The sequence below is a fragment of the Colias philodice genome, chromosome 26, assembly GCF_061535455.1.
Source record: "Colias philodice isolate Cphi_HAF_F1 chromosome 26, ilColPhil1 Martin Lab GWU primary, whole genome shotgun sequence".
Lineage (NCBI taxonomy): Eukaryota > Metazoa > Arthropoda > Insecta > Lepidoptera > Pieridae > Colias > Colias philodice.
Genome location: NC_143111.1, coordinates 5,860,170 through 5,875,786, shown reverse-complemented (window position 1 = coordinate 5,875,786; position 15,617 = coordinate 5,860,170). Strand labels below are relative to the sequence as shown.

At 31.7% G+C, this 15,617-nt stretch overlaps 2 protein-coding genes across 5 annotated transcripts in view; both read right to left on the bottom strand.

The window, feature by feature from the left end:
- The window catches only part of tsl (membrane-attack complex domain containing protein torso-like), a 45,483-nt gene extending 35,453 nt beyond the window's left edge, over window positions 1-10,030 (bottom strand). For all 4 annotated transcript variants that reach the window (XM_089711522.1, XM_089711520.1, XM_089711519.1 and 1 more), the window contains exon 1: window positions 9,688-10,030. In XM_089711522.1, coding sequence (XP_089567648.1) covers window positions 9,688-9,704 — 17 coding nt within the window. In that variant the 5' untranslated portion in view covers window positions 9,705-10,030. The remainder of the gene's footprint in view (window positions 1-9,687) is intronic.
- A 1,376-nt stretch (window positions 10,031-11,406) lies between these two features.
- Window positions 11,407-14,610, bottom strand: LOC149476930 (uncharacterized). Its single transcript, XM_089711605.1, has 3 exons — window positions 14,596-14,610; window positions 13,696-13,739; window positions 11,407-13,412 (listed from the first exon to the last, which is right to left on the bottom strand). The coding sequence occupies exons 1-3, from the start codon at window positions 14,608-14,610 to the stop codon at window positions 11,477-11,479; spliced, it is 1,995 nt and encodes a 664-aa protein (XP_089567731.1). The 3' UTR covers window positions 11,407-11,476.
- Window positions 14,611-15,617: the final 1,007 nt, after the last annotated feature.

The window sequence follows — 15,617 nt, the reverse complement described above, 5'->3', positions numbered from 1 at the left end:
CTATATTATAGGTACTATGTACTACCTAGAGTAATGACTATAAAAATATTGATTTTTAACCGACGTTCCTAAAACTAAGCTCGGAAGCTTTCAATTCGTGGCGTATGCTTTTTGTTTCTGATATTTTTAATCGCCATAAGTAATCCGATAAGGTGAAGAAACCGTATGCTTTCCTATAAACAAAGAAATTCTAATCATTGCAATTATTTCTAAGCATTTTACCAACCGCATCTAAGCCTCTACAATATCAATACGCAGGCAGGTCATGGCTACGTCATTAATAATATATTATAATATTTTAATGAATCCGCTTCTCCGAATACCGAGATGGTCAGTTTCGCAAGATGACCTTTAAGTCGCCAATACCATATTTCCATTCAAATCGAGTCTACATTATACACAATTCATATCGTTTTGGGCTTAAGAAATTTTTAACGGTTATGACATGCCGTGACAAATTGTTTGAATATTTTTGTTAGTTTGAACGTTAGTATTGAGATAAAATAATACATTATGCTGTAGTATTACAATTTTATATTGTTATCCAAGTGCGTAAAGACGGGGTTAAAGCTTGTGCTAGATAATTTATATGCTTCGAAGTTCGAACGTGGAAGTTCCAAAAACTGTAACCTCAAACTAAAAAATCCGTCAGTCAAATTGCACTGTATATTTTATTTCTCATATTTCAGACAATACTACCTGATATATTTTTTTTGTTTTGATTTTGTAACTTTAAACTTATTTCTGGTATACGGTTGCCAAGCTAATTGAAAACCTTGCGAGTTATCACAAATAAGATTTTCACACTTTCGAATTGAAAATAACCAATGTAATATATTGTTAAAATATTAAGAATTGTTCTAATTGCTTCTTATAAGATAAGCCGGTTGAACTACCGTCATTATAATTACACAATTACCTACTAGAGTAAAAATTTACTGGCCGAGAAGAAAAGCTTTATATTCTATCGCTTTTGCCCTGTCATCATAATCTTTGCTTTCCATAATAGTTAGGAACTCGTTATATTCCAGTAAGCATAGGTGTATTATAGTATCTAGTACCACAGATATTATAATACCCTTTAGTTTCTGTGATCTGTGTATAATACTATACTAGTACAGTAAAAGTTCCTTATTCGCGGGGTATATATTCCATAAATATACCGCGAATACAGAAACCGGTAATTTATATGGGATTATAGGGGATACGTTCCTAGGTGACGATTGAGATTTTTTTCATGACGAAAGTTTCGACGAGTTTCGACTCGAAACTCATTTTTTTTAGTTGACAATATAAACTAGGAAGAGTGCAGTAGACGTTACTCGAACACAATTTTTGTAACGAATGTGAAAGACGAAACAATAAAACACGCAAAGCGGCTTTTACTATAGTTAAACGGAACTACATTTTTAGTCGCGAATATAGAAATTGGGTCGCATTTTTTTAATCCGCGAATAGTGAAAACGCGAATAAAGGAAGCGCGAATAAGGAACTTTTACTGTATTAGTACGTAGGTACTGAATCCTTTCAAAGACTTACTTCACGACCCTTGAAAAGACGTTAGAGTTATACAATGCCTTATTTACACCAAATCCAAATCAACTTAACCGTCAAGTGAACATCAAATCATGTGTGAATAGCAATTGACCTCGCGTGATCTCATCACAATTGGTGCTTCCCGTCTGCAGTGATCCTATAACCTATATACGTCTTGGACGGATATACGCAATCACTGTATGTATTGGCAGTTTAATGGGGGATGTTTCACAGCCCCCTTATGTGTGGATGGCGTCTTCATCATTAAAAGACATAAAATGTACTCAGCCGCGACTGTCTGTTCTCAATAAGTTCAAAAACCACTGCACCAATTTGCATTCTGTTTTCACCAATAGATAGAGTTTATCCATCTTGAAAATACTATAAAGTTGTACCTTTCCCTAGTGGAGCTGGAGATGCTTGCTGCAGAAACGAGTAAGTAAGAACTAAGAAAACAAGATGATTGAGAGGCAAGATTTAAAACATTGCGACTACCTTTTGTTAAATCCGAATTATTTTACTGTAGCAGCGAATAAAAAGAACCTCAATCGTTTTTGGGAACGGTTTAAGAGGATACATAAATTCTCAGAATAAAATTTGTGATATAAGATAATGCCTATCAAGTTTTAAACTGCCTTCTTACATCAGTTTAAACCCAGAGCTTTTCATGTGTAAAATTTTAAAATAAAATTTAAAACTAGTTATAGTCCTAATAATATTAGGTCCTATAATTGTAATATTTGCAGAATACTAAACTATATTAGGCTAATATAGTTTAGTTTTAGTTACCACAGGACAGATCTTTGGCATATTATGTTAATATAATTATTATGATGTTACATATGTAATTTGTAAAATTGTAAAACTGACATGATTAAAAAGAGCAACTATGGAGTTTCTTGCCGATTCTTCTCCGTAGATACTGCTTTCCGAATCGGTGTAAAAGTTAAAAATATGTACCTAATGACGTTTCAAAAGTGCTTCTAGAAGAAGTCTAATTGAATAAATAAATGTTTGAGTTTGAGTTTGACTTTGAGTTTAGTATTCTGCAAATATTACAATTAATCAATATTTTAATTTTTATAGAATTCACTCCATATTATCAAACATCTCACAACCCTATATACATAGTACATTATACACATACATCTACCCGCAAAAATAATTGCAACGTACTTGAATATTGACAACAAAATTGCATACAAAATTCCATCCATTGCAAAATGACGATGACACGTGTTCTTTACAAACATGTTTGTTGCATCACGAGAATCCTTTTGGATGTTATTTTGCTTGTATTTAAGATAGGGTTGTCACTTTCGTCATAATTTCGTAAGTTTCCGTATTAAATATAGAGTTGATGAGCCAGTGAAATAGTATATTATGTACATTATAATATATTGATATTTGATAGCCAACGAGGGAGTTTGAAAAAATATTTCGAGGTTAATTTCAATAAGAAATATGAGTTGAATGAACCAGTAAATACAACACTGTTAAGCGTATTCAATTAAATTAGTAACGAAAAAATTATATTTATAGTAACGTTTGTCATTTATTATAATTAACTGATATGTAGACACTTTGAATGTAGATAAATTAAATAAATAAAATAATGTTCATCGACAGCCCTAACTTCGCCAAATGCCATCGAAGTAATGGAAGGACGAATTATTTATTTCAAGGAAAATATCGATAAATACGTCATAATATTATTGAAATTATTATGTTTATATTCTGAGTGCTTAATATAAACAAGTTGCACATGTGTTTACATCAGGTTGGGATTGGAGGGGTTGATTTCACGAAAATTGTTTCACGGATAGTTACACAATTTTACTACAAGAGATATCAATATATATTTTTATATAGGTACCTACGGATTATCTTTGTACGAATTTAGATAAATATTATATGCACAAATAAAGATCTATAAAGAGAGAATATTTTAGGATAATAATGGCTATAGACTCATTTTTAAAACAAAACTAGAAGAGGGCGAAATACTCGATTTAAATGAATAAAATTTAATTGATACCCTTCGTGCTATAGTACTTTTAATAGTTTAAAATAACGCTATTATTAACTAATTGTATTTTTAAATAAATATTACACGCAACGATTTCCTAATCAGCTTTTCTACCGAATAACTTAAATTCGCATTATTATAATTAAATTGTATTTATTTTGCATCGTGATTTCAATTCACGATTCCCCTTTATATATTCAGATTCAAAAAAAACATCACGACATCTTCGTAATCAGAGAAACTGAATAATGATTTTAAGTGCCCACGTTCGCGTTGATATAGCAATGATGGTGAAATTAAAGTTTAATATAGTTAAAAAGGTTTCAAATTTGTGGTGTTTGGTTGATATATCTCTAAAGATATATGGAAGAGGTGACTGACTGACTGACTGACATAGTGATCTATCAACGCTGCAAACCACTGGACGGATCGGGCTGAAATTTGGCATGCAGGTAGACTCGTACTCGATTTTGAAATTTTAGTGCCTGAAGAACATAGATGCTTCTTTCAATACAGGAATTTTTACGAAAATCGATGCATTTATTATTGAACATTATATTAGGATCCAATAACCATATCGCACATAAAGATATAAACGTAATATCACATCTGATTTAAATTTTAAATAGCGTGACATTTGTCCAAGGACTTAAAACCTGTAAGTTTTATCGATAATATAATATGATATGTTACGGAAATGATTTCAATTTCAATAAATCACTATTTAAAATAGAACACACCTACGCTTTGTTTATCACGTGGCTTTAAGCACAGAATGCTTAATAGTATAACGCTAAAAGAACGGTAAATGGAAATGAATAAATGAAGTTTTAATTAATAATATTGGTTTATTAATGTTTATGTCATTTGTGGCCAATTAAAAGAATAATATGTTTTGATGATGGTTTTGTGAGAAAGATGTGGACTATATCATCTGACAGTTGTGCATTGTAGTTAGTGGTAAACCGTAAAAGCACATTTTTTTTGAGGTCTAAGATTTGATAACTGATAATTATACATCTAATAATTTGTATTATTAATTAATAAATTATAAGTAATTCCTTTCGATATTACCTAATTTTAACAATTATTTTAAATTAGTTTCGAACTTAAATAAATAAAAAATAACACATCAAAATAACACACAAACCCAGGAAACATAATATTGAATAACAGATATGTATCTACATACAAAGTTTGCAAATGCATTGAATATCCTACACGCTAAAAAAATATCCATTATAGTGCGAGAGTCAACGCTAAATTGAAATAATATTATCGACGTCAATAGTTAAAAATAGCATTAATTAGGAACTACAATATTCTAACATTCTGTGATAATAATTAGAACGATGCTCATTTAGATTCAGAAATACAAAAAGTGCATTCTAGAGAGCTTATCGTAAAATAAGAATCATATTAAAATTTAACGCTGCCTCCCGTACTATAATGATTTGTATTTGTTTATCCACTGTAATAAATGCTAAAAGTTGTACTATTATCACATAAGTGCGAGTGAATATATTTGTTAAAGGGTATTATTAATAATAATATCATACACAAATAAACAAATTAAGTATTACGTAATATAGTGTAATGCTAGGCGTCTATTAGAGGCGGATCGGGCCGGGCCGCATCGCAACGGGCCGTCTCTAATGGACGCGCTGTTTGCTCCTGCGTCCACCTGTACGGGGCGCGGCGGACCGCCTAGGCGGATTTTATCTAACAGACGCTCGCCGCTTACATCCGCCTGCCTGCGTCCACTAGACGGGTCGGGGCGGGCCGGGCCGCAGCGCACCGCCGGCAGAAATCCGCCTGCGAAGCGATATCCGCCAATGCGTTGCGGCCCGCCCCGACCCGATCCGTCGCTAATGGACGATGTTTCATAAAAAACATAGACCGGCGTATTTTTGCGTTGCGATGCGGCCCGGCCCGATCCGCCTAGTGGACGCCTAGCATAATGCCGCTCCGTGGTTCTTCTCACATGCTCTTCTTGATTATTGCCATTCAAATTATAAAAGCATCTGCTCACGGCTTGACTCGTTATCCAGATAAAAATTAAACAGACAATTACATTTTATTCATTACATTATAATTTATATGCTATCTTCCTTGTAACAAAAACGCATCCAATTCCAATCAGCCGTTTTGCCTCCAAGAGACATACAAACATGCATCCATATTCAGTTTCGCGTGTATGTATGTAAGATAAAATCCATTATCTACCGTAAATAGGTGAACAATGCGAGATGTCGAGATTTTCTGAGCTAAGCGACATACACGTGTAGGTATTGTGATGTGTAATACTAGATTTTCCACGCTATAGTAATGGCACGTGACTTCGGCTATGTTAAATCACTGTTTATTCTAAGGTTGAAGTTATTTAGGTTCGATGTCTGTCTCATAAAAGTCAAGAACTGAATAAGAAGCTGATCACCTTATTGTTTGTAATAAAATATATCAATGAAACTGAAGTTAAATAAATATTATAAATTGTATTTTGCTTAACTTGATATACCTACGCGGAAATTTGGGGACAATGATGCGTAACTACCTACGTCATAGGTAGGTACTAGGTACAATGAAACTAAAAACTTCCAACTTCCAAAAAAGTTGTTTTTTTTTATTTTATTTTAAGTTGAGTGGCCTTTACTTACAAGAGGTTTTTTGTTTGTGTTGTCCAAGGTGATATTTAAGTGGTTACATATTATTTTATGCTAATGTTTTCAATATGTTCTTTAAAAATTAACTGCATCATAGGTAGGAGATATAGTAAATACTAATTATTAATTAATAATATATACAGTTTACAAAAAATGATATAAAATTAAGCAGTTGATAGTCTATTTATTCATTAACCTTTTACAGTTTACTATCAGTATAAGATATTGAAGTAATTATTTATTTTATTTTATTAACCGCAAATATGTACCTAAATAAGAGGATTGCGTTTCTGTCCTTCAACTAAACACCAACCAGAGCATTTCGTGAAATATTAGGTATGTAGGTATCTATATCGAAGGGTCTCAAAGGCTTCGATCGAAAAATCGATCAGTGAAAAACATATTAATTAATTTATATAAGGACACAGACAATATAATAATAGATTGCCTTCAAAGTACACAGACGAATAAGTTAAATAAGAAGTAGGTACCTATGAGACCAAAAATACCTACTTAATCGAAACTTGTCGGTGCGTCTTTGTAGAAACTTAAAAAGGGAGTGCAAAAAATAGAATGAACTGTAGGTACTTATTCCTTGGGGGTTCACGAAACAGATTTGAAATTATATTTATTTATATTTATATAGGTATAATATCAGAATTTCATAGAATTTCATTGAATTCATGTATTTCTCTGAAATACATGAATTCAATAACTTAAATGAATGCTTTAATACTTTTTATGAATTATTCCAACTGTTTTACAATCTCTGTTTCCCATTTATTAGGATTAAGAGAAACACAGGAAAACCTTACATTAATTGGATAACCAAAGGATTGAAGAAATGTTGTGTACGAAAGCGACTACTATATTTAAAAAGTATATATTACAGGAAAACATTTATAAATAGTTGGGGTTATTATATAAAATACAAAAATATTCTAAAAAGGTGCATTCTTAAGTCAAAGCAAATTCAATGTGAAAAAATTATTAAATTATCAAAAAATAAAAATAAGGCTTTATGGCACATGATATCTAATAATATTAATGACGAAAACAATATTAAAGAAATAGAAGAGATTGTAGTCAATAATAATGTATACAACTCAATGAATGATATATGTGAACAATTTAATAACTTTTTTATTAACATAACAAATCAAACGAATTTTAAATATGATGCAACTCAAATAAAAACGACATTGACTACGGAAAAATGTAATACTATATTCTTGACACCAACAAGCAGTGACGAAATTCTAAAAGTAATAAAATCCCTAAATAACACGAATTCCGTAGGAACAGACGGTATCAGTACAAAAATATTAAAGGCTTCCAGTGTACATATTTGCAAACCGTTATCCTTTCTTGTCAATTTATCTATGGAGCAAGGAACTTTTCCTAATGTTCTAAAAACATCAGTTATAAAACCGTTATATAAAAAAGATGATCCAAAAGATATTAAAAACTACAGACCGATAGCACTAATTCCAGTTTTATCTAAGATATTTGAAAAGGTAATTTTAGAAAGATTTCAAAATTATGTTGATAAAAACAAGATATTATGTCGGGAACAGTTTGGATTTAGAAAAAATAGTTCTACTTCTTTAGCATGCTTCGACATGATGAAAGAAATTATTCAAGCCTTTATTGAAAAAAAACCAGCAGCCACCATATTCTTAGATATGAGCAAAGCATTTGATTTTGTGGACCATCAATTACTCTTGTTTAAGTTGGAGAAATATGGGATAAGAGGAATTGCTAAAGAATGGGTAGCAAGTTACTTAAATGATAGATATCAGTATGTGGAGATTCATAAAATGATAAATCAAACACGAAATTCATATAGGTCAGAGAAAAAAGTTAATAAGTCAGGTGTACCACAAGGAAGTGTGCTCGGCCCATTTTTATTCCTCTTATATATTAACGATTTACCGAGATCAGTGAAACACAAAACAGTTTTATTCGCAGACGACACTACCCTTATTGTTAAATGCACGGATAAAAATACATATGAGAGAGATATAAATACAGCATTACATAATATAGTAAAATGGTTACAAAATAATAATCTGAAAATAAACTTAGTAAAAACAAAAATAATTCAATATTATACAAAGAATTGCACCAAAATTAATCTAGATATAAAATGTAATGATCAAGTAATCGAACAGGTAAAACACCATAAATTCTTAGGTGTTCTGGTAGACGAAGGTCTAAAATGGGACAGTCATATTGAATATATTTGTGATAGGATAAATCGTTTCGTTTATGTATTACGTCGCCTAAGAGATACTGTATCTATGAATGCTGCAATAAATGCCTACCATGCATATATATCGTCGATACTATCTTACGGAATAATTCTTTGGGGACAGTCTTGCGAGGTGCGGAAAGTATATTTTGTGGCACAAAAGAAATGTATCCGAGCCCTGTGCGGATTACATCAAAGGGACAGTTGCAAACCAATGTTCGGTAAATTACGTATCCTTACACTGACCTGCATATATATAAGAGAAGTATGTTTATTTGTTAAATACCACCCAGAATATTTTAAAAAGAAAGGAGAAGTAAATTCGCATATGTTAACGAGGTATCAAAATAAACTGCACTTTCCAACATGTAGAATAAATCAAGCAAAAAATAGTGTGATATTTATGACTATTACAATATATAATAAAATACCGGATAACTTTAAGGATCTCCCAGTAAATATATTTAAGAAGAAACTGACGAAATGGTTAATGGAGAAACAATTTTATGATATTCAAGAACTTATTACATTGCGGAATCTGTGACAAGGAAGAATTAGTGACGTTTAACAATAGTGATTAGTGACGCGAAGAATTTGTGTAGTGTTGGTGTAGTGTAATTTAACTTATTTCCATTTAAATATTTGCACACCCAGAAAATGGGTAGAATGTATTAGCGCGTTAACATTGTAATAACACCTTTTTTGTAACTACATTCTTGTAAATAAATGAAATTTGAATTTGAATTTGAATTTTATCCTTCTTGCATTGTCTAATCATAATTTAATGTTAATTAATAGTTAATGAACATTAATTAATATTTGTTTATGTATGGAGATCCTTATCAATTAAGTATTTAAGTATTACATTATATTTATTGCTTATTTAAATAAACATGGATTTACGACTAATGTACGCTAGTGTTAACAATTTTAAATCCATTTACCTTCGATATCTAGACTACATAGGTACCTAGGTAGTACCTATTTGACTATCTACCTCCCGATGTCAAAAGTTGTAAAATAAACATAAATAATAATTGTTAACCATTTGTTAACTGCTTTTTAAATTAACGTTGGTTTGAAATCTGAAGATAGCATAAATCAAAATAAATTTTCTCAAGGTCTTAAGTTTAAAAAATCAGACCTAAATATCGTTTAAGGTTATCCACTCGTAAATATAAGGAGCAAAGTAAAAGTTAACTTACCAACAACAAAATCCCATTAAATAGAGTAAAGTCAAGGATGTTTAGAATTTAATCGTCAATAACATCCTTCCATAGCTAAAGCACTGTTTGACCCATTCACAAACAATATGACACAGGACGCGGTAACGCAAAATCACAGCAAAATAAACTTTTACGAATCAAACTGCATTATTATTGTCACCAGACACAGTATACGTCCCGTCTCCTTTGATTTTTACATTAACTTCATACTGTTTGTCACAAAAAATGTGAGTTTGTAGTTTCCTTGAAAAGACGCGGCCGCTTTGATTATTTTTAGCGCGGGAACGCTCCTCTCACGATTCACTTCGGTCACTGACTGTGACTGACTGAACTGTAATCTACATAAACTAAGCTAACTTGCTTGACTTGATTTAAAAGTTCTATTTTTATTTGTTTAAGAAAAATTCACGATAAAGAACATTTAATAGAAGTAAAAAATATTATTATTTCAATAAAAAATAATTACTTATAACTTTATCAAAAATTAAAAAGTGATGAAAGTTTCTTCCGTCCAAAATATTATTGATATTTTTTATACAACTGCCATCTAGAATTAACTGTGAGGATTTTTATAATTTCGCTTTGTTATAGAGGTATTTAAACTGAACGAGAGATGGCGCTTACATAAATAAAAAAGCGACATCTATGAGCACAACGTTATACCGCTACATTCGTTCTCGAAACCAAATGTAGTATTTAGTTTTACAATCTTTTCACAGATGGCGTTTATGTCGAACTCACTTTGTGCACTTTCACAGTGCAGTTCTATTTTATTAAGTATGTACATTGTACATAACATAATAAATAATAATATAATTACAAGTAAACAATTTAATGTTATAATAATAATAGTATATTTTTATTTTAAGATAAATTTTTCTAAAAATGACATGGCTGAATATGACTATAAAAAAATTAAGATTTCAGAATTTAAGTTTGATTCGAATTTCGAATATTTTATTTTTGCGTTTCCTACGGTGAATTTTTTTGATTTAAAAGCATTTTTAAAAGCATTATTGTAAGCACTTGTAAGTTTGGTGGTTTGAGATTCAACTTGTTCAACATTATGAATATTTTGGTGAGTTTAAAATAATTAATATACAATATACATAGGTACCTATTTTAAAACATATGACGCAGATGCCTTAGATTAAGGATTGGTCTCCGCGCGCGCGCACCAATCCATAATCTAAGCGCATCGGCCATCGCATTACAAATCGCAATCTAGTTAAAACTTGTAAGTATAATAGGTATCTTTTATTTAATTAATCAACTACTGACTAGCTAATCGATAGTAGCTCAATGATTTATTTTATGTATTACATATTTATTTTAATGTTAGTACTTAGTAACTAAATGTGATTGAAAGAAAGAAAAGATTATTTTTATATAATTCTAATGATAAAACTAAAATATGTAGTACTAAATGCCATCAATTCAAGTACTCTATGCATCATGTTCAAATTACCTATTCATATGGATGCTTAGTATGGATGCATTGAGCTATTATTACCTACAGAAATGTAAATGTATGGATGTTAGATTTTTTTTGTATTTCTGAAAACAGGTAGGTACTTAACTATACGTAAATAGTTTTGTTCTTTAATTCGAACTTTTAAATGCTTAATTGCAATTTCAGGAGTGAAATTAAAATAAATAAAAAAAAACAAGTGTACCATTGCAGCTCTGTAATCTTTATTAATAACTAAATTTAATCAAGTCCGTAAACAAGCCGTGGTCATTCAAAAGAACGATAACCTTAAAATCTTTATTCTTCCGCTGTTACTTCAGGAATGCCAGACCTCCCTTTACTACTGACTGGCGTACCGCTGCTAGTAGCTGGTCCACCTCCCACAATCCTTATACCTGGTACTTCATCACTGTCTTCCACATAAACGGGATTACCTTGTTTAGCAACCACACCAGGTATTACCCCATTGGCAGGTGCACTCCTTTGCAGATAAACAACGTTGTTATAACCAGATCTGCCGCGATATGTATCGTCATCAGGGAACCTACCCTGACGAAGTTTAAAAGTTATTGGTATTGGGTGTATAATTCCATCATTTTGATCTCTTTCGATGATGTATAAACCATTGTTATTGTTAAACAGCCCATTGTCTAATAAAGGACATGGCTGATTCTTCTTGCACTTATGATAAAGTGAACCACTACGCTCATCTATTGATCTAGGTGAAATTCGTATTGTTTTTCTTGGTTGGATTGTGATATCTGAATTGCCCGTATTCTGACACTTTATTTCCTCACCTTTAAGGTTTTTACACTTTTTCACTTTAATACATTTACCCCCTTCACAGGTAACTGTTGTCTCTATAATTTCTACGACCGTGGACACTTCAACCTGTCTACTGCCAACAAAAATTTCACCAATCGGAATTAAGCCGAGGACCTTGGATTGCCGTCCAGATATCAGTAAAACTTCTATAAATACTATATTCATTGGTATTTTGAATAACCCATTATTAATAACATTGTCTATTAAAACAGATTCACCTATTAATATCGGACGTAATACTATATTCGCCCAATTAATAATATTTCCAGCGGTATCGAGGAGAAAGCCATTTTGGGATATAGTGAATCCAATCTTGTTAAGTATTTTTAATACAAGGGTTTTTAGTGCAGTACTATCAATTGCTTTCGAAGCAAATTGTAGCTGGCTATTCAAATAACCGATAAATATGTTTAACCATTTATCGTAGGAAACATCAGTGGTAATTACAGGATAATTCAGACTAACATCGATGTTTGGAGGTCTATAAACAATTATTTCGTTTACCTGTTTACCAATCAACCCTAGAATTAGATTTATATCATATGGGAAGTTTATTAAACGTCCTGGTTTATATTTTTTCACTTGGCCACTAATTAGCCACTTTGGGTAGAATTTTGTTATTTTTGCAATCAATCCTTTGTATATATTTGGATATAATTTCTTCAGTTGTATGAGTTTTTCTATGATAGTTGAACCTGTCAATGAACTAAGTACTTGCCTTGCTTCCTTATATCTTTTCAAGTACAGAAAGATTGCATGTAGTTTCTTTTTATTTAGATTTCCTACGATCTCTAAATTAAGTTCTGGTTTGTGCGGTCTATTCGCGTGAGATAACCAAGAATTGATTGTGACACCGAAATGTTTAGTTATAATTTCGATGACATTTTCATTCAATGTGTTAAGTACATCACCCCTGTCGTAGATAATATCTGGGAAAACAATTTGTCTCGCTGCATTTGGAACGTAGATTTTAACCTCGTTTGTTGCGGTATTTTTGTAGAAGTATACGACTAATCTTTCATACTTTGTACCAGGGCTTGGAAGAAGGTAGTGTGAAATTGGTTTACCATTAGGGTTTCCTGGGAAGCATGGGCACTTCTTTCTTGGTAAAAGATGGAAGAATCTTCTGTTTGGTGAGGTTTCTTCTGTATCGTCCTCTTGTGTGACGCCCTCCCTACTAGCTGCCTCTTTTGTGGAATCCTCTGCAGCAACCCTCTCTTCAGAGACGGCGTCTTCAGCTTTACGTTCACGGGTCACATCTTCGTTGGTAACGTCATCTGCAGCGCGTTCGTTAGTGAGATTATCTTCGTCATTGTCACCTGCAGCAGCTCGACCTTCTTTTGAAGCATCCTCGTTGCTAATATCAACTAGTTCGCTATCATGTCCTATGACATCATCTGCTGCTTTACTAAAACAACATTAGTAAAATAATTACTAAATGTAGTTTCTTTAGTTACAAGTTTCCTTATTTTAAATCATATTTGAAAATTTAAATCTTACAAATGTAAAAATATATTTAAAATGATGTAAAAGAGATATTAAAACGGAAAACGAAAATATATCTGTAGGATGTAACTATTGTTCATTTAGGACTTATTTAAGTGGTACAAATAATTTTTCATATTCTTCAGTTTTTCCAATTTTAAAAAATGCCATAAAAATAAATATATATTTAAAAGAAATTGACTTACTTATCACACTGTGCCAAAGCGATTAAGGTAAGGAATAATGATATCTGAAAAGAGGGATTTTAATTAAATTTTATCGAATGTAAGTTGCCACTATGTTCATTTAATCATTCACTCAACCACTTTTAAATGTTTTCTTTGCGACAAAAATCCATAATCCATACTAATATTATAAATGCGAAAGTAACTCTGTCTGTCTGTCTGTAAATTCTGTTACTCAATCACGCCTTAACTACTGAACCAATTTGCATGAAATTTGGTATAGAGATATTTTGATACCCGAGAAAGGACATAGGATAGGTTTTATCCCGGAAATCCAACGGGAACGTGTTTTTCTTTGAAAACGCGGGCGAAGTCGCGGGCGGAAAGCTAGTCTATACAAATATTATAAAGAGGAAAGGTTTGATTTTTTGTTTGTTTGTTTGTTTGTATGAATTGAATAGGCTCCGAAACTACTTGGCAGATTTGAAAAATTCTTTCACTGTTGGAAAGCTACATCATTTCTGAGTGACATAGGCTAGGTTTTATCCCGGAAATCCCACGGGAACGGGAACTATGCGGGTTTTTTGAAAACGCGGGCGAAGCCGCAGGCGGAAAGCTAGTGTTATATATTTCTAAAACATCACACACATCTTCATAGTCTATGTTAAATACTAAACGAAACGGTCTCGTGCCCCGTTTTTAAGATGCTGCGTTTTCCTATTTTATTTATTTTGAAATCGACTTTAATTGTATTAGAAGTACTATCTAAGTTCATGAAAATTGAAAAGTAATGAAAATGAAACGTCTATAAAAATTAAAAACTAACATTATTAAACAAACCTATGTAAGGGAAAATTTTAGGCACTGATTTATTTTATGCGAATATGAACACTAGGTATCTTTATAGGAAAGAATACTCACTGTTTTGAGATCCATCTTACAAAGACGGAATCATTACCCACGTAAAAACGATTTTAGTGCCGGTATATATACGCAAAATATAGTATAGTAATAATTAGCGTAAATATTTTAATTATTATGTTAATTAAATTAGCGCTTCAAATTAAGTTTCATCCATGAAAGAGCAATTAAGACGAAAATAATTATTTTTCACACAATTAAAATAAATATTGAATTGAATAAGTCACGTTCAATGTTCATCCATACTAATATTATAAATGCGAAAGTAACTCTGTCTGTCTGTCTGTTTCTCAATCACGCCTAAACTACTGAACCAATTTGCATGAAATTTGGTATGGAGATATTTTGATACCCGAGAAAGGACATAGGCTACTTTTTATTGCGAAATATGTACCACGGGCGTAGCCGGGGCAGACCGCTAGTATTAAATACGATATAGATTATTATAATTTATAAGCATAGTATAAAGATGTTATAAGTGTCCAAGAGAAGACAAATTGAATTGTAAAAATAAGTACCTAAGTGCATTTTAGTTAAGTTAGCTAATGCACAGGGTTAATCTATACTTACTATAATATTATAAAGCTGAAGAGTTTGTTTGAACTCGCTAATCTCGGGAACTACTGGTCCGATTTGAATAATTCTTTCGGTGCTAGATAGCCCATTTATCGAAGAAGGTTATAGGCTATATATCATCACGCTACCACCAACAGGAGTGGAGCCACGGGGGTGAAACCGCGCGGAGCAGCTAGTGTATAATATGAGTCATAAGTTTACATAATTTATTGTCCGCCATTTACAAAAAAGTTAAACAGATCCATCAATATTATGTATGTTTGTATACGAAGTCGGTTAGTATTGATGTATAAGATTTGTAAATAAAATTCGAATCGATCGATTTTTGGTGGCTTTATTATAATTTATAATAGTACTTATATGCTTATATGAATTATCTCCAAAAATCGTAGCAGTAAATGTTTATAAACTCTTTACAAAAAAAATCAATAAATACGAGCATATAG